At 43.9% G+C, this 17,942-nt stretch overlaps 1 protein-coding gene across 6 annotated transcripts in view; it reads right to left on the bottom strand.

The window, feature by feature from the left end:
• Positions 1-277: 277 nt before the first annotated feature.
• Positions 278-17,942, bottom strand: part of enpp2 (ectonucleotide pyrophosphatase/phosphodiesterase 2) — an 88,563-nt gene continuing 70,898 nt past the window's right edge. For 2 of the 6 annotated variants that reach the window (XM_085422035.1, XM_085422040.1), the window contains 10 exons: positions 13,497-13,572; positions 12,223-12,310; positions 11,897-12,066; positions 8,468-8,645; positions 8,098-8,237; positions 6,747-6,882; positions 6,500-6,577; positions 6,290-6,422; positions 6,000-6,162; positions 278-2,804 (listed from right to left, as the gene is read on the bottom strand). In XM_085422035.1, the coding sequence (XP_085278161.1) occupies positions 2,634-2,804; positions 6,000-6,162; positions 6,290-6,422; positions 6,500-6,577; positions 6,747-6,882; positions 8,098-8,237; positions 8,468-8,645; positions 11,897-12,066; positions 12,223-12,310; positions 13,497-13,572 (1,333 nt within the window). In that variant the 3' untranslated portion in view covers positions 278-2,633. The remainder of the gene's footprint in view (positions 2,805-5,999; positions 6,163-6,289; positions 6,423-6,499; positions 6,578-6,746; positions 6,883-8,097; positions 8,238-8,467; positions 8,646-11,896; positions 12,067-12,222; positions 12,311-13,496; positions 13,573-17,942) is intronic. The other 4 variants (XM_085422036.1, XM_085422037.1, XM_085422038.1 and 1 more) reach the window with 4 other exon arrangements.

The following is a 17,942-nucleotide window of genomic DNA, read 5'->3' as shown; positions in this document are numbered from 1 at the left end:
CAGTTCTACCCCCGGGTCAAAAATGCGTATAAGAAAACTGGCCTAATTTAATGTGATTTATAAACATAACTGTCCAGCGATTGATTGCATAAGTACACGGAGTCAGGACGTCACAGCATACCGCATAATGTTTTGTACATTATTATATGTATTTTTAATCTATTGCATTTACAAACGCCGAGGAGTCACGAGCAAAGAAAGACCACACCATGGCACATGTTTAAACAAGGAATGTTTATTGATCAAAATTATTTATTAAACAAATAAACATGGCAAGTTTTTCACCCCCCAAAGAATACATGCTCAAAGCAGCACAACGGCGGCCCAATATCAGACAGAACTGTGAACTCCACTCTGTAGAGTGGCCAATCATAATGAAGCAGTTCATTTTATTTTGTAGATTCAAGCTGCTCGTCATATGTTTGGCCACCAGATGTCACCAGAGAGGACTGTGTTGAAAAGCTTTGAGTAATGAACCGTTTTTCAACACGAGCTTCAACGCTTCAGAAAGCGTTGTTTGGCCATCACTAACAGAAAGTCAGCCTTTATTGACGGCAGAACAAAACAACCAACAGGTGGAACACAGAAAATGAGCCAAAACCTGAAACACCTGGAAACGCGAGGGGACGGAGAGCAGCGGTTACACGAGGGACGACACACAGACAGACCGACAAAGAGCCAAGGACAACGCAAGCAATAAATACACACCAGGTAAGGAGTGGAAATGCACAACAGGAGGGAGACACAGCTGGGATAAATGTGACAGGACGCAGGAAGTAAAGCAGACTATACTGACAAAAGACCAGGACTATCAAGGTAAACCAGGAAACACAGAGCTGAACTCAAGACACGTAAGCTAAAGACAATGACCCTTCCCAAGAACACAGAGGCACAGAAACAGAACAGCAACCATAAACGTAACATAAACAGGAAACCATACCTCACTGAATAAAACTTGAACCAAAAAGACAAAACACTGAGTCGCAGACACACAACAGGGATTTCCTCTTGTTGACAGCACCCCAGCAGACAGCACAGCTCTTTTAGTAAAAACACTTGTTTATTGACAAATCTCCATAAAGTTTAAATAAGTCGGTCTCACAGGTGGTGTGTGTTTTTTTTCCAAAAACAATAAATCATCATCAACACTGTTATTGGACAATTCACAATGAAACCCACATATTTGGCAATCAAAAATACAAAGAAAAATCTGGAATTTACCTTCACAATCACACACAAACACCCTGTGACACACCAAAGACATTTTTAAAGCACTCATCATGTCGAGGAAGAGCTGAATGCATCGTACACAAGACAGCTTTGGTTTTACAGTCCTTACTGCTGATTTCTCTGGGGCTCTGTGGTGCAAGGCGCTTTTCCTTGACATCATTCAAACGTCGCTTCTCTGTAACGTGGATTCTAGCTCTCTACATCTGCAGTCCCAGATTTGTAAAAGCGTTTATGGATGGGCCTAGTGTAATCCCACAGCCTCACGGTCACTTCGCTTTCCATTTGAATTCATTTTCACTTGACTTGGAAAGTTGACTGAATTGGACAGAAGATGAAATTCCACGGCAAATAAACTTTCTTGCTTTAATGCTTGTGCATTCACAGGAAAACTGCCCACACTCTGACCAAGGAGATCAACGAGGAAGAGAGGAAACAGTGAAAATACAAACCTCCTTTGTTTCTTCATAACCATGAAAAACATCATGATGTCAAGAGAAACGCAGTGCTCTGAGAACCTGACTTACAGCAGGTTTCTTAATGATGTGACAACAGGTCTTATTGATGAATGTCAGCCATGTTGAAGTTACAATGTCCAGAATATGGAATGAAAAAGAATCGTGGATTCTTGACACCGTGCTGTTTCAGGCACCTCCACGTGCAAAAACATAATTTCTTTATTTAGCCTCCTAACAGCCTCCAGGCTGGTGAAACACTTAAACAACTGATCTGATTGTGCACTGGTGCAACATGTAGATCATTGTGTACCTGACAATACACAAACGTGAGGACGTAACCAATGTAACCAAATCCACAATGGCCTTTTATAGACTTTTGAAAACTGATTTCATTGAGTGTATCCAAAAATAGTGGTTGCTTAAAGATGAAGGGAAGTGAGAAAGTTTGTGTTTCTCTTGGCATGTCATACAGCCACACACACATAGGAGAACATCTTACTTATATTCAAAGAAAAATAAAAGCTTTTATCTGATTGGTCAGAATCTGTCTCTACACCGATCTGTTTGTTATGGTGTAACTCTACTCGAGTATCTCGAGACATATTTAGTGATGCTGTGACTCATTTCCAGTCACAGCCTCTGACACATAGGTGGGTACAGTCATGGTTGGATGAAATGAGTGTCATTGTGCAGCAGCATTTCTGCGAATGGATATCGATCTCTGCCTTTTGAAAAGCTAAATATTAAACTCGAGTGGCCTCTTAGCTGAGTGGTGTTCAAAATGTATGCAAAATAACAGTTACTGAGATGAAAGCACATGAAGGAGTCAGTGAAAGGGCCACAGCATAGATGCTGCAGAGCAGCTGGTGGGGTGAGATGACTGCAGCTCCTCCTGGTACCACATGGATCCACCACGGCAGAAGATAACATCAGGAACATTAGCAGAACTCAGATCTCGCTCTCGTAGGTGTGCATGTAGGTCTTGAGCGAGAGGATTTCAGCGTAGCTGCGGCTGGTCCTGCGGTACAGGTCCAGGCCTGTCAGGAGCTCCACGTCTCTGACCCGAGCTGTGTGCATCTTCATCAGGCTCTCCACCCAACGAGACTCCTCCTCTGAGCTCTGTGGAGGCAGTAAGGACGAGCAGCGTTAGCAGCAGTCACCTCTTATTAATGGACATCAGATCGAAAATGTTTCTTTGGTTCATGTTTTGAAAGGCTGTCTTCAGTTGATCTTAAGACTTTGCACATACAAAGTTTCTTATTCACAAGAACGTGAGCGTAGTTTGGGGTCCCGGGAGAACAGTTAAAGCTCAGTAACTGTTATTATCTCCTTTCAAAGACATGTGATTAGCGCAGCTTTTCATTCAGTTTTTGGACAATGTCTTTGATTTATTGTCCCTCCAGCTAATGCTCTAAACCTCACAGATGTGGAGTTAATCAGCTGTGACGTTGGTGGGCCGTCAAACGAACCACCAATCCTTCACAGTCACATGCTTGTGGTCACTGCATCGAGATCGCTGCACAGCTCAGCAGTATCGGTGTGCACTTTTGTGTCGTTTTGAACCTTTTACCTTCATTTTGGAATATTAAAAAATGACACAATGCCATCTTGCCTATCCCAGCTACCACAGGGCAGGAGGTGCTCCAGTTTTGAAAGGTAAAATTATAGTATTTTACTAGTTTGAACTCTCGGCGAAGGCAGCCGCACTTTTTCTCCTCTCCTCTCCCTTATCTTCCTTGCTTGGCTTCTTATGTCCTTGTCTTGTGTTTTTACTTTTCCCTGGAACACTCTCTCACAGTCTGTTTCTAAACCTAAAAGAGGAATTATGGATTTGATCAACTGGTCTCTGAATGCAATTGACACCCCTTTCTCAACGAGAAGTTTGGGCTCGGGTGAGCCTGAGTGCTGAAGATATCTACCTATTCGGAACCATGGTAACAGGGTTTTTGCTGATCGGAGCTGGCTTGGCCCTGACTTATCGGAGAATGAAGAAAGCGGAACCGGCTGTTCAAACCCCCACAAGGCTGCCCGCTGGGATTGGAACGATGGGACGAGGCGTGAGTTTCTCAAAATGGGCTCATTGAGTGCAGCACGGATAAGATCTTGGAGAGGCTGACGGCTGCTGTGAATACTCAGAATAAGATCTCTGAGCGCAAATTGATCACATCATGGAGAAGCTCGCGGCTCTCCAACGGGAGTTTGAGAGACCAGTGTCGGACTGTAGAACTGCTTTGAAATTGATATGAGTTGTTCGCACTAAAGGAAAAACCACCATCACTTCATGGGGATACCCCTGTGGCACCAGCTGCGGTCTCAAGGCTGGAGCTGAACAACAACACCCTGATAACGACTGTGTTTAGACTGTTAGGGAATTATGTTAGGATGCTGTTCGTGGACTACAGTTCAGTATTCAACACAATAATTCCCTCTAAGCTTTTCACCAAGTTGACGGATCTTGGACTCAGCTCATCACTGTGTCAGTGGATCCTCAACTTCCTCACAGACAGACCCCAATCAGTGAGGGTAGGAAAACAAGTCTCCCCCTCCATCTCACTCAGCACTGGAGTGCCTCAGGGCTGTGTTTGAAGCCCCCTGCTTTACTCACTGTACACTTATGACTGTGTAGCCACATCCGACACCACCTCCATCGTCAAGTTTGCTGACGACACTGCTGTTGTGGGCCTGATCTCCGACAACATCGAGACGGCCTACCTGGAGGACATTAGGAACCTGGAGACCTGGTGCCAGGAGAATAACCTCCTCCTAAACATCAGCAAGACTAAGGAGCTGATCGTGGACTTCACTACAAAGCAGGCGAGGAATTACAAACCCCTCATCATCAGTGGCACGCCAGTGGAGAGAGTGGACAGTTTCCGATACCTGGGTGTCCACATCACTCAGGACCTGTCATGGTCCTGCCACATCGACACCCTGGTTAAGAAAGCCCGTCAGCGTCTCTTCTTCCTCAGAAGACTTAGAGACTTCCATCTGCCACTGAAGGTGCTCAAGAACTTCTACTCCTGCACCATCGAGAGCGTCCTGACGGCAAACATCTGCACCTGGTTTGGGAACAGCACCAAGCAGGACAGACGAGATCTGCAAAGAGTGGTGCGCTCGGCAGAACGCATCATTCAATCAGAGCTCCCTGACCTGCTGTCCATCTACACCAAGCGGTGCAAGTCCAAAGCTAGGAAGATTATGATGGACCTCTCCCATCCCAACAATGGACTCTTCTCACTGTTGAGGTCTGGGAAGCGCTTCCGCTCCCTTAAGGCCAAAACAGAGAGAATGAGGAGGAGCTTCTTCCCCCAGGCTATTCGGGGCCTGAACCAGGTGTAGGACTGGACTCTCCCACACATCACCACACGCACCACCACACATTTCCTATAATCCTATAATTCCTATAATTTATAATCTTTATAATCTCTTCTGCTATTTGCACATTCTTTACTGTAAATTCCTAAGTTAATTTGTAAATTCTGTAGTAAACTGTAAATTGCAAATATTGTAAAACTTTTCCTCTGTCATTTAATGGTCGGGCATTGTACAGCTACAAGCATTTCACCCCCATGTCATACTGTGTATGGTTGTGTGTGACAAATAAAATTTGAATTTGATTTGAATTTGTTCTTCCCATTCTATGCATCCCCCTCCCTTCCCAAACGCCTTAGATGCTTGTTGCCTCCTGGGGGGAGGGTCCCATTTCACTACAGGGCAACCTGCACGTGGCGAATAAAGCTTTGATTGATTGATTGATTGATTGATTGAATACTTCTTCCTAAACTTGCTGGCTGATACTCCACCCTCTAGCCCTCCAAATATGGAGATGTGTTAAGGACCCTCTACAGCTCTGTTCAGCTCTCCTAGAATAACTTTCTGTCTCCTGGAATATCCTCCATGCTCTTGACACTGTCCTTGGAGACACAGCAAAGCTTATTGGTAATAGCACTTATTGCTGTGCTGTGCAATACTGGAGGACTAACTGTACAGCCTCTTTGCGGTCTGATGGACGGATTTCCTGAAAGACTGTCTGTAAAAAATAAGAATATAAGTGCAGGAAGTGTGTTTGCAAGAACACCCACGCATTAGAGCGTTCCAATTCCCCTGTTGGACTGAAGCTGAGTATGTATTTATCAGTGCTGTTTCTTTATGCAAAAGCAGCTTTAGGAGCAACCTGGTGTGGCTGCAGCTCAGCTGTGTGGTTTTTTTAATTTATTTGTTTGGTGCGGGAAACTTTTTTCATGTTATGTTAGCAAGATTGCTCTGCTGTGGATGAGGAAAAGGAAAAGAGCAGAAGGAAAACGTAAACGTGACCATCCGTACGTTGCAGCTCTCATCATTGGTGGGTCTGTGCGGCAGGATGAAGGTGGCGCTGTTGAGCGGTCCGTTACACGAGTCTGTAGCTTGTGTGAAGTCTAAGCAGCTGGTCAGGACCACAAAGTAGTGAGTGGGGATTGGGATTGTACCACTTATATACCTGCAAGAGAAGATCAAGGTCAGGAAGCTATTCCACACACTTTCCGAACATTAGCACTGTCCACAGTTAAAAATATACATGGAGTAAGGAGGTTTAACAGAAACGTGGAAATATTAAGTGTGCCTACTCTCGTATCTTCTCAGCTGAGTCTCTGACACCGTCATAGTTGTAGTCAAATATGGGTCCAGTCAGTACATTCACTCCATTTCTCTCAGTGGCGTATTTCTTCACCAGCACTCTCTGGAAATAACCCCATATCTCTGAGAGAGGGAGAGAGATGATGGTGGTGGACTAAAAGCATAAAACAGAGTTCACTAAAGCTGAGGTAAAGACTTACTCTTGAATGCAGGATACATGGGAACAGTGTTGGTGATGAGGACAGCATCGGATTTTTTGTCTAGATTTGACGACAGTTCTGTCAGCAAGGACAAAAACAGGATTAATGTGGTAAATAAAGTCATGGAATACGATCAAGTGTGGGAAAAAAGAATAATAATATGATTGTAGTATTATTGTAGGAATACGAATCCAGTAAAACCTTCACCAGACATGCTGTGTTAACTCTGCTGCGGGGGCTCACTTACGTGGTGGGTACAGAAAGGCGTACGTGATGTGTTTATCTGCTCTGTAGTTGGTACATGATTGGCTGTAAGCTGGAGGGACTCTGGAATCAGGTCTCACACAGTTGGACAGAGCTTCAGGCAGAGGAGACACTTCTACCTGGAAGACCAGCAGAATACAAAGTTCTGTTAAACATATCGTGGATTTGTTTCAAAGACCAGAGAAAGAAAAATGGCACAGAAAAGATACAGTCAGCAGGCATTCAGGTGAGACAGGTGACACTGTCCAGCACCTGCACGTTTCCTGCTGTGCAGGAGGTTCATAGCATCCTTCGCTGTTTAAAGATACTTAATATAACTGCAGTGATGGAGCTCGGGGCTGAATGTGAGGACAACCGGTGTGTAACAAAGGATTGACTGTATCCTGCAAAACGTGGCTGTGTGAGACCCGGCTGTCTGTCAAAGAGTTGTCAAGTGAACAACAGTTGTAGTTAGATGAGTGAAAATGGAAATTAATGGAAATAAAACAAAATCTTTTCATGGATTTTTAAGCTGTCTTCGAACTAAGAAGCTAACTTTAAACAAACTCAGGGCGAGTAAGAAGCCTTGAAACTGACAAAATAAGAACGACAGCCGTTATTATTTCAGCCTTTTATCACATTATTACAACAACGTTGGCTCACAGTGAAACCAGAAGCAGCAAAAGATGCAAATTTTCCAAATGTCTTTGATCCAGGTGCACAACCAGACTCATGAGAAATATTGGTGAAAGTCACCAAGAATGAATGTCATCCAGTTTTTGACAAAATGCTGTTAGTACAAGCTGTTTTGTTCTGAAGACAGCCTTTCAGGCATAAAGATTGCTGTTTGGTGTCTGGATCGTAGCTGGAGACCAGTAACCACTAAATCATCAGCATGGTAATCGGAGATTAAGATCTCACACAGGAGTTGGTGTTTTCTCTGTCTGAATGTTAAATGCACTGCCTCTACTCTGCTCTATACAACTTGCATCCATTCACACAAGCAGTGCTTTCCATCTAACGTTCACAGTCCGACGGATGCATCAGAGAGCTTCCTGGGTTAGTGTGTTGGCATGAAGACTGGAGCAGCAAAGGATTGAACCACCAGCATCCTGATCAGTAGATGAGCAGCTCTACCTCCTAAGCTACAGCCCCCCTAAACTAAAGCCTGTTGTGAAATCAGTGACATGACGGCACTCAGAAGAGGTTTCCCCAATAGTAGCAATGGTGCTGGAAGCAGGAGATGAACTTATAGAAAAAATTCTGAAACATCAAATATCTGCTAAACAGTTAACTACACCTAAGCACTTGTACTTCCAACAACTGAAAGACAGAGAGGACGGAGAGAGCAGTACCTGTCTGCTGGCAGTGTACGATGTCCAGACGGGCATGGACAGAGTTTCACTGTAGCCACTGATGTAGTCGCTGTGGTGCAGGATGCAGTATTTGGTACGGAAGAGGACAGCAGGCCGACCGAACGGCAGGTTCCTGCTGTCTATGAGAGGAAGAGCGCAGACAAGCAGGAATGTAGCAAAAGACATTTACAGATCGATGCATTAAAACGACGACTGAGCGTTCATGACAGAATGATGAAGAAATTTCAAATAAAACAAGACGAGCTACAAATCCAAACTTTCACTGCAACTACGCTTAGTTTTATCTGCTGGGACTGAAAGGAAAAGTCACTTATTAATGACATTTTCAGTAGGAGCGTTAAAGACTGACCATCCATAGCTTGCCTCAGTCGCTGGTTTAGCTCCTCCACTTTGTTCTGTAAGAGACAGAGCCAGAGTGACTCCAGGTTATAGCCTCGTACAAGGGTCACTTTCAAACTTCTCTGGCCCCTACTTTTTACACGCAACTGCAAAAAGATCGGAGATTGAAACAATCTCTTGCCAGAGATCTACATGGGAATCACAAAGACAGCATAAAGTGAGACAGTGCAGGGCAGAGCTGGGTCTAATTCACCTCAATACAGCAACTACACACACAATATCTGCACTAAGAAGGCTGTTAAACTCTAAAATTGTCAATAAACTATTGATTTTGACGAGGTGAACCGACCCCAGCTCTGCAGCAGAAAGCAAAGAAGCATCAAGGTTATTTAGGCTTAAAAGAAAACAGCAATTGCACATTAAGAAACTTTTTTTTTACAAGTAAAAAAGGCACAAACAATCAAATCCTCCTGAATGACAGACCCATGCAGATGAATCTTTTTACACTGTGTAAAATGAAGTTAAACTGCAAAAAAGCAAAACTTCTGCAACAAAAAGCCCTTCAGTCATCTGCTATGGTATAGATCAGCTGATAGCACATCTGACCAATCACACACACTGCTCTGCACAACAAGACGAGCAGCTGACCCCAGTTATGGTTAATAAATCCTGCTGGGTACAGGCAAGGAAACATGGATCTGGGGTCTTACTTTTCATACCAGGTTTATGCTACAGCTGATTTCTTACTCTCCGTTTGCACGATGACTGAGGAGTTTTAATCTGAGGACGACGTCAACACTAAGTGCCCCAGCCCACACCACTGATCGTATAATGTCCAAATGTGTGATTTTGTTGCAATTGGGATCAAAAACAAACCAACACAAAAATTAATTTCTTATTTTATTGTCAAAAAACAAGCTTGGGTCAGGGTAGAGTAGCCAGGGAACTTTAAGGGTGTTACAAATAAGGTCCGAGGGCCAGAAACCAACGATTCAATTCAATTTTATTTATATAGCGCCAAATCACAACATAAGTCGCCTCAAGGCGCTTCATAGATACAGAGAAAAACCCACCAATCATATGACCCCCTATGAGCAAGCACTTTGGCGACAGTGGGAAGGAAAAACTCCCTTTTAACAGGAAGAAACCTCCAGCAGAACCAGGCTCAGGGAGGGGCGGGGCCATCTGCTGCGACAGATAAACAATAAAATGTTTTCACTATCTACAAAAGTAATTACCATACAATTTCTTTTTTGTTTTTATGGGGGGGGTGTTACCAAATCTCAGGGATTAACTGGAGATAAAGTATCTGAATTTCAGGAGCTGGACCACGCCTCCAAACACGCCTCCTTCTGGTCCTCATCTACACATGTTCCCCCAGCTCCACAAGCTGTTCGCTCTCGTTTATGTGCCCCACCCTCCCTCCCCTTTTTAATTCTTTAACTTCTTCATTTCTGTTGTAGTCCATGAGGATCTGCCAGGCCCGGGAGCTGCCACCAGTCCCCTTCGAGGTCTTCCCCAAACCACAGCTCATGTCCAAGCCATTCAGCTTTATCTACTAAAACGGTGTCAAACCTCAAATAAGGACGTGGGGCCAGTGAGTGAAATATGTTGGTCAACTTCTGTGCACTAACAGAAAGTTTCACCGCACCAGTACAGATAAACTGGGCTCTACGTCACCTTCAATGTTAAAGGGTTGTAGTTCTTGTCCTCGTAGTTCTAATATGTTTCGTATAAAGAGCATCTGTGCTGACACCTCCGATGGGCCAAAAAAGTGTTACTGACTTGAATACATACTTGATAAAAACTTTCTTGCATTCCTTAAAGAACTCATAAAACAATCAGACACAAAGACACGCTGATGTCTCAGCTGAGCGCTTCAGCCTACAGTTACCATGTTCTTGCAGCCTCTCTGCATCCCTGCACCTCCTTTCACGCTTTATTCAATTTCATGAGCTTCGTATCTCTGGGCACCGATGCCTGCTTTCTTCTGTGAGCAGCTCTTGTTGCTGCTCTTCCTTCCTCTAGATTTCATGTTTGTACATGGAGGACAAAGCCGTATTACTAAATATGCCTGAACTCTGGTGTCCTGATATTTCCTGGTTGACCTTGGGCAGTCAAAAGCTACTCCTTGCCTCCTGCGGCTCGTGGCCTCAGTGGGTCCGGTTTGTTCCGGCCCAGGTCGACCTCTTAGGGTCTTTGTTATGTTGCTGTGGATATATTGCAGTGTGGACAGTGTCTGTGTGAACACAGAATTTATATTTGTCATCCCACTCTAAATGCTGGCTGCATTTAGTTTCAAGTGATGATCCTGTTATTAGCACGGGAAATAAAGTCTAGTGTTTCAGGGTACCTGTCAGGAGGATGGTTCAGAACCCTAAAGAACTTGTTCTTCTCAGGATTCAGTCTGGTGTCTCGTGACATCGCAGGCTCACTTCCATGATGTCAGGGCCCTTTCAGGCTCTCTGTAATCTCTCACAGCACCTTGTTCTGGATGTTTGCTGTTCTTTTCTCTGTGTGTGTGTTTATACAGCACACGTTTAATGCTGATCTCTCTTTCATGGTGTATCTTCTGTGCTGTCTCCCTCCTCTCACCCCCAACCGGTCGCAGCAGATGGCCCCGCCCCTCCCTGAGCCTGGTTCTGCTGGAGGTTTCTTCCTGTTAAAAGGGAGTTTTTCCTTCCTACTGTCGCCAAAGAGCTTGCTCATAGGGAGTCTTCTGGTTGTGTGGGGCTTCTCTGTATTATAGTAGGGTTTTTAGCCTAAAATATAAAGCACCTTGGGGACTGCTGCTGTCATATGGCACCTTATAAAAAAAATTTAATTAAGTAAATAAGCTGACCAGATGGATCCTTTTGTGGGATTTAAAAGTCAAGCGAATGTTTGGCATCTGGCCAGTCATACATGCAGGTTTGTCATACTTTGTAAGGGGCTAATTTGGCCTATGGAAACAATTTTAGAGTCAACTCTTTTAGGCCAAAAGTGAAGAAGAGGGAGTTTTAAAAAGAGGCGCTGAGGTCACTTCAAAAACTGCTGATCTCATGGGATTTTCCTGGACAACCATCTTTAGAGTTTGGCCCAAAAAAGGAGAAAATATCCAGTTAGTATGAGTTCTGTCAGTGAACATGGTGTGCTGATGACAGAGGAGAAAGCCCAGACTGTGGGGTGCTACTCCTGTGAGTCTCAGAAATTGAGACTGCAATTCATACAAGCACCAAATTGAGCAGCAGAAGATGGGAGGAATTTTGCCAAGTGTGACAATATGGATGTACAGCCAAGAATGTTGCTGCATGTGCTGAACATATGATTGAGTTGAGAAATTAAAAAAAAAGACAAAAAAATAGACTAGAAGAGGTTTAGAAAAATAGAAGAACAGAATTCCCTTCAGGGACTGACAGGAAGTTGGGCTCAGGTCTGCCTCTGAGTCATCGTGGCTGACCTTTTCATCGCAGCTGCACCCCAAGCTGTCTGTTCCTGCAGGTACAACACCAGACGCTGTTGGTCTGGAGACCTCCTCTGCCATGGTGGGTCTGTACGGGGGGGTTCTTAGCAGGTGGTTCAGACTGCCGTGAGTTCCATTATTAGGGGCCGGTTTCAAACCTAGAAGATCTAAGAATGGGACAAATGTGACTGAAATCAGACTAAAGACGTCACACACACGTAAACATCAGCTAACGCATTCTTATTGTGGAAAAATATCAGATATCAAAACACACCCAGACACCTGAACACAGAAATGCAGATGGAAAAAAAGGGACTCCTCACCACACATTACGTTATAAAGCTCGATGTTTTCAAAGGCTGGAACTTTAGTCTTGAACTTAAACGTGGGCCCATAGCCAACGAAAATAGTCTGGAAGCAAAAGTTCATCACACGGGTTAGTTTGTTACAACAAATGCAAGAAAATGTTTGATATATCTGAAGTTTTTAACAAGAGTTTAAAAAAAGGCTATTCTACATTTGCATACATTTCATTACATAAATAAAGACAGTTGCCTTATATTGTGGGAAGAATCTCTGGGCTTTTTCCTCAGAAATCTCAAGAATATTTAATTGTTTTTTATAAATTAGTTCCCTGTCTTCTACTTATTATTATTCCTTCTTACATTTCATGTATTTAAGAAGACGATTAAAGTTCCTGTAATGTTTATGAAATGTGCACATACTGTCTTTTTGTTTGTTTGCTTCCAGCTTGGATTCAGACACCTTCTCAGTTGTTGGTAATTAGGTTAATTAGCAGTTAGTTGTAGTTAGGGTTGGATCAGGTGCCCCTCAATCCTCACTTATTTACACTGCATTAGGCCTGTGCTGTTGGGGGGTTCCCATGATGCATTGAGCATTTCTTCTTCACTCACTTTGTGTTTACACACTGCGGCTCTCTTCCACAGGAAGTCTTTCTCCTGTCTTCCTCCCCTCATCCCTGACCAGTACGGCACGTGTCTGCACCCCCCCGGTTCTGCTGGAGGTTTTATCCTGTTAAAGGGGCGTTTTTTCTTCCCACTGTTGCCTAAGCAACAACTTGCTCATAGGGGGTCATTTTCTCTGTATTATTGGAGGGTCTTTACCTTATAACAATATTTATAAATGTTGAAATTGAATGTTTAGACAGTCTGAGCTTTAACCTCCTGAGACCCGAACTCTTCCACGGCATACATTTTTAATTTCTCTTTGATATTTGGGCTGATTGGGACCTGATCAATGTAAAAACAAAGAATTACCAGATTTTTTTTTTTTACCTGATTTTTGTTTCTAATAAAAATGAGATCCACATATGAGGATATTCGTTTAAAATTTTGGTATAACAGTGGCAGTATAATGTCCTCGTAAGTGAGTATCAGGCCCTTGTAGAGCAAAATTTAGTATTTTGGTCTAAATAACCCAAAATGTGATGTCCACATATGTGGACGCCAGGTCCGAGGAGGTTAATACCGGTTTCAGTGTGTAACCGTGTGCACAGTGCGTGTACGCTGTTCCTAGCTGATGTTTTAGAAAGCTGAGCTGGTATTGTGAATACAAAGGGAATCTTGTAAACAGATACCTGCATGCTGTTGATCTTATTGTCATATCCATGATCTCCAGCAAAGCCACAGTGCCTCCTGCCTTCAGGGACCTTCCTGTAATGACAGAGGTATCTTCTCTCATTCGTAACCAAGAGGACAGTGACGAACTTTGTTTCTACCATCAGTGTTGCTAAGGTTGGCAACAAAGAAGCCAAACTGTGTGACAGATATATAAAAATGCTTATTGTTTTTCTAATAATGTCACCTTCTGCTGACATTGATAAATGGACTGATTCTTCTATAGCGCTTCTCTACTCTCCCAGAGTACTCAAAGTGCTCTATACAACATGCCACATTCACTTTCTCTACACTTAGTGTTTTCTAACTACATGCAAACTCTGATGGATGCATCAGAAAGCAACTTGAGGTTAGTATCTTGCCCAAGGATACTTGGCATGCAGAGTGGAGAAGCCAGGGCCTTCTGATCAGTAGGTGACCTGCTCTTCCTCCTGAGCTACAGCAACCACAAAATAACTAAGACACATCTCTTTATTTCCCTCAAACCCACTGCTGGAGCAAAATTTAATCATGCAAACATAAACATCGTTTAACAGGAATCGAATGAAGTATAATCATTTGCTAAACTACATGTGGCTGGTGTAACTGTTGTATCGTAAGTGTCAAAATAGGTTGTCATATGATTTACTGGTTAACAAGCTCAGGCCTGAGAAAAGCAGCTAACATAAATATGCCAAAAACTAATAGTGCCCATATAATCCCTCTATCATCCCTCTACTCACAACGAACATTTGTGCATGTGTTTGGCTGTGTTGTTGTTTATAGCTAATTTCTCCCTTTAAAACAAATGTTTGATTTTTCTTTATAACTCAATAACTTTAGTATGATATAAAATTAGAGGTGTGGACGCTTGTACAGACAGACTTGCTGAAACAGGCTGTCTTTCACACCACAGCTCTGAGTTCAGTTATTTCTTGTGGCTTTTTTATGTGCCGAATCCAAAGATGAGGATTAAAAATAGCCGACTGTTTTGCTGGCCGCGACTGTTTCCAGGTTATTCAGTTTCTTACAATTTACACCTACATACACTGTTTAGGTAGTTGATTTTAAATTCTAAGCTTCTTGTCTCACTTTGACCTTTCTTCATTGTGTAGCAACTTAGAAAAAGTCTAAACATAGAAGACAGAGAGTTCCTAATCTTCTATATTATTACTGGGCTTCACAAATAACCTCAGGGTGGTTATCTTCCTTTTTACACCAAGGCAAACCACCCATAGATACCTGGTGCTGTGACCCTCTTTCGCCTCTTTGTCTTTTATCTATTGATCTGGATGACCTTCCTCTTGGTGTCAGAAATAATTTTATTTTGATGTCTACACTTAAGGTTTGGCACAATATTGCTGCCCACGTTGGAAGAAGAGGTTTTTCTAGTGCACTACAGCCTCTGATTAGTAATAAAGCTGAAACACTTCTTCGGGTTTCTGCAAGTAAGACGTTTTGTAAAGTCCCTTAAATTTCCAGCCAGTCAACCTGTTTTGAATCCTGTTGAAAGCTTTCTCCTTAAATTTAATGAGGAAATAATCACAAAAAAGAAATGTACCTCTTTTTGTTATAGGGAAATTATTGTCTCCGAATTTTGTAACCACCGATAAGGCCAGGGTTTGATGGGAAACCGACATTGAAATTGAGCTTAGTACAGAAGCATGGTCTAAAATTTTAGATCTGCCAAGAAAATGTTTTCCTGTAACCAACTGCAGGAACGCCATTCCAGAATCGTACATAGACTGCAGCGTACCCCAGAGCTTTTAAATAAAATCCATCATTTGTATTGGGCTGTGCTGATTTGTTGCTGTTTGTATTGTTTCCAAAAAATCAATAAATCGTTGTTTAAAAAACGAAGACAGAGAGAAGCCTGATTATGAAACACTAAATGATGATATGTAGATCTGCAGGACTCCTCACTCGCCTGTCTATGTGTGTGTCCACTACTGACTTTATCTAATTATTGAAGGCCTCAGTCACACAGGCCTAGAGTCAGTGAACCCTCTGGAACTTCTGGTTGTTATGGAAAATGACATATTTGTTGACCAGTTACTAAGCGGTTGCTGGAAGTTTCTGTCTGTTGTCACATTGCATCAGTTACAAAGAAGCTGCTGCATGAAAAACCTCAAACTGCAACTTTTACTTTCACACCTTTCACAGTTTCACTTCACAAACAGAACAAAATAGAGATTTTAGAAGCATTTCACAGAACTTTTAATGGCACACTGTGAAAGAAAGTAGCAAATATGAGGGATATTAGAATATTCTTTACAAACACGTAACTTTAATTTGCATTACAGATTTCCTGATACTAAGAAGGTAAACTACAAGGTCATGGTAGAGGTCAAAAGATCAAGTACCATAATATCACGACTTTTGAAATTTGGCAGTTATGTTTTCCTACTTCTTCTTTGGCTCTCGGAGGAGGCGGAGGCACTTTTTCTCCTCTCCCTTATCTTCCCTGCTTATGTCCTTGTCTCGTGTTTTTTTTTTGTATTTTCCCTGGAACACTCTCTCACAGTCTGTTCTCTAAAACCTAAAAGAGGAATTATGGATTTGATCAACTGGTCCCTAAATGCAATCGTTTTGACGGTAAGAAATTGCCGAAGGCGAAAAAGACGCAGAAGCATGTGTTGCCTGTTTTTCCTGAGCTACTCGATGAGATAGCAGTGACGTGGAAAGCAAAACCTTACAGCGAGAAACACCCCATCGCGGGGAGCTCCCTGCTGGATTTTGAGGGGATGGAGTCTATCGGTCTCCGCCAGATGCCACAAGTAGAGCCATTGGTAACGAGCCATCTTCACCCGAAGACGTCTCTGTCCTCATCGGCTCCATCCCTCCCCTCCAAAACAGACCGCTTCCAGTCTAGCCTTACAGATAAGTGCTACAAGGCAGCGGCTCTGTCAGTAAGAACCCACAACACCTCCTCTATGTTAATGGCTTACCAAGCTGAGCTAGAAGAGGACATGACAGCTAAAGCAGATACCACAGTGTGGGAAGATATTCTGCGTTATAACTGACCACGTCCTCCGCCTGGGCAGAGAGCCATGGGCCTCGTGGTTCTTCAGGAGCGAGCACGCTGGCTCGGGCTCAACAACCTGACAACTAAGGAGAAAGAGGAACTCCGCGACACCCCTGTCGTCCCTCAAGGTCTCTTCGGTGCGGCTGTTACATCCATGCAGAAGAGATGTGAGGAAAAAAAGAGAGATGATGAGGCTCTGAAACTCTGCCTGCTGAGGAGGGCCCAGTCATTTGCGCAGGCAGCGTCTCGCCCGGTCCCCGCTTTCAAGATCCCCAAAGTGCCTAAGACGCAGACATCCCCCCAGGCTGCTGGGACCCCTAAGAATCCATGGACTCGGAAGCAGTCTCCCCAGGCCAGAATTCAAGCGGCCCCTCCTCCTCCCCTCGCTGCCGCGATCGTGAGGAGGAAGAAGCGGCCGGCCTGACAGCCTCTTCTCTAGGCGGGAGCGAACCCAGTTTCCCCCCTTCATGGGCCGCTCTGCCGCCTCCCAGCTCCGTTCCAGAGCAAGTTCAACGGGACATGTTCCACACAGAGTGCATAACTCGGCCCGGCATTCCTGTCACTGGACCCGCCAGAGGGAAAGAGAGCCAAAGTTCACAGTGTTGTTTCACGAGCACTTCTCTCATGCATTCTGTATTAAAAAAGCCCCGACACGTGCATCTAGACAGTTTGCCGAGGGCGCTGTCGAGTGTTGTAAAAAAATCAAACATGCTGAAAAACAGACCAATGTCTGCCATAACGCAGCACGTGGAGGATCATGTTTCCACAGCTGTGATAATACAGATGAGCCCGTCACCTCCCTCACCTGTGACAGAGGTGACGGGACACCGAAATGGCGTATGTTTTGCCCTGCAACCACAAGGTGGCGCCAAAACACTATCTTAGGTGGAGTCACCAGTGAGCCCCTTGTCTCTCCATATAAAGAGCTGGGCTACCTGCACTCAGTCAGCATGGGTGCTGAGGACATTGGAAAAGGCTGCAATTCAATGTCGCTCCACCACATTTCAAAGAAATCATTTACTCCCGTGCTCTGGGCGAGTCTGCCAGTTTTCTCCTGGAGGAAATTTCCACCTTGAGAGACAAAGGAGCTATAAGAGTTGGCCCTCCTGAGGAAATGCACAGCGGATTTTATTCAAGGTATTTCCTTGTGCCAAAGAAAGGGGGGAGGGGGGTGAGAGCCATTCTGGATCTCTGTGCCCTGAACCGGCATTTAAGGACATACAAGTTCAGGATGTTGACGCACGCCTCGCTGCTACAGTTTGTACGAGCGGGCGACTGGTTCACATCAATCGACCTGAGGAATGCTTATTTCCACATCCCCATATATCCCCCACAGTATCTAAGATTTGCTTTCCAGGGGATAGCAGCCCCAACCCGCCAGGAAACAGCTTGTCACACAAAT

Source organism: Rhamphochromis longiceps, linkage group LG11 (assembly GCF_057381845.1).
Source record: "Rhamphochromis longiceps isolate RC_006_pf linkage group LG11, R_longiceps_female_GT1.1, whole genome shotgun sequence".
Taxonomy (NCBI): domain Eukaryota; kingdom Metazoa; phylum Chordata; class Actinopteri; order Cichliformes; family Cichlidae; genus Rhamphochromis; species Rhamphochromis longiceps.
This window is presented reverse-complemented; position numbering and strand designations above follow the sequence as displayed.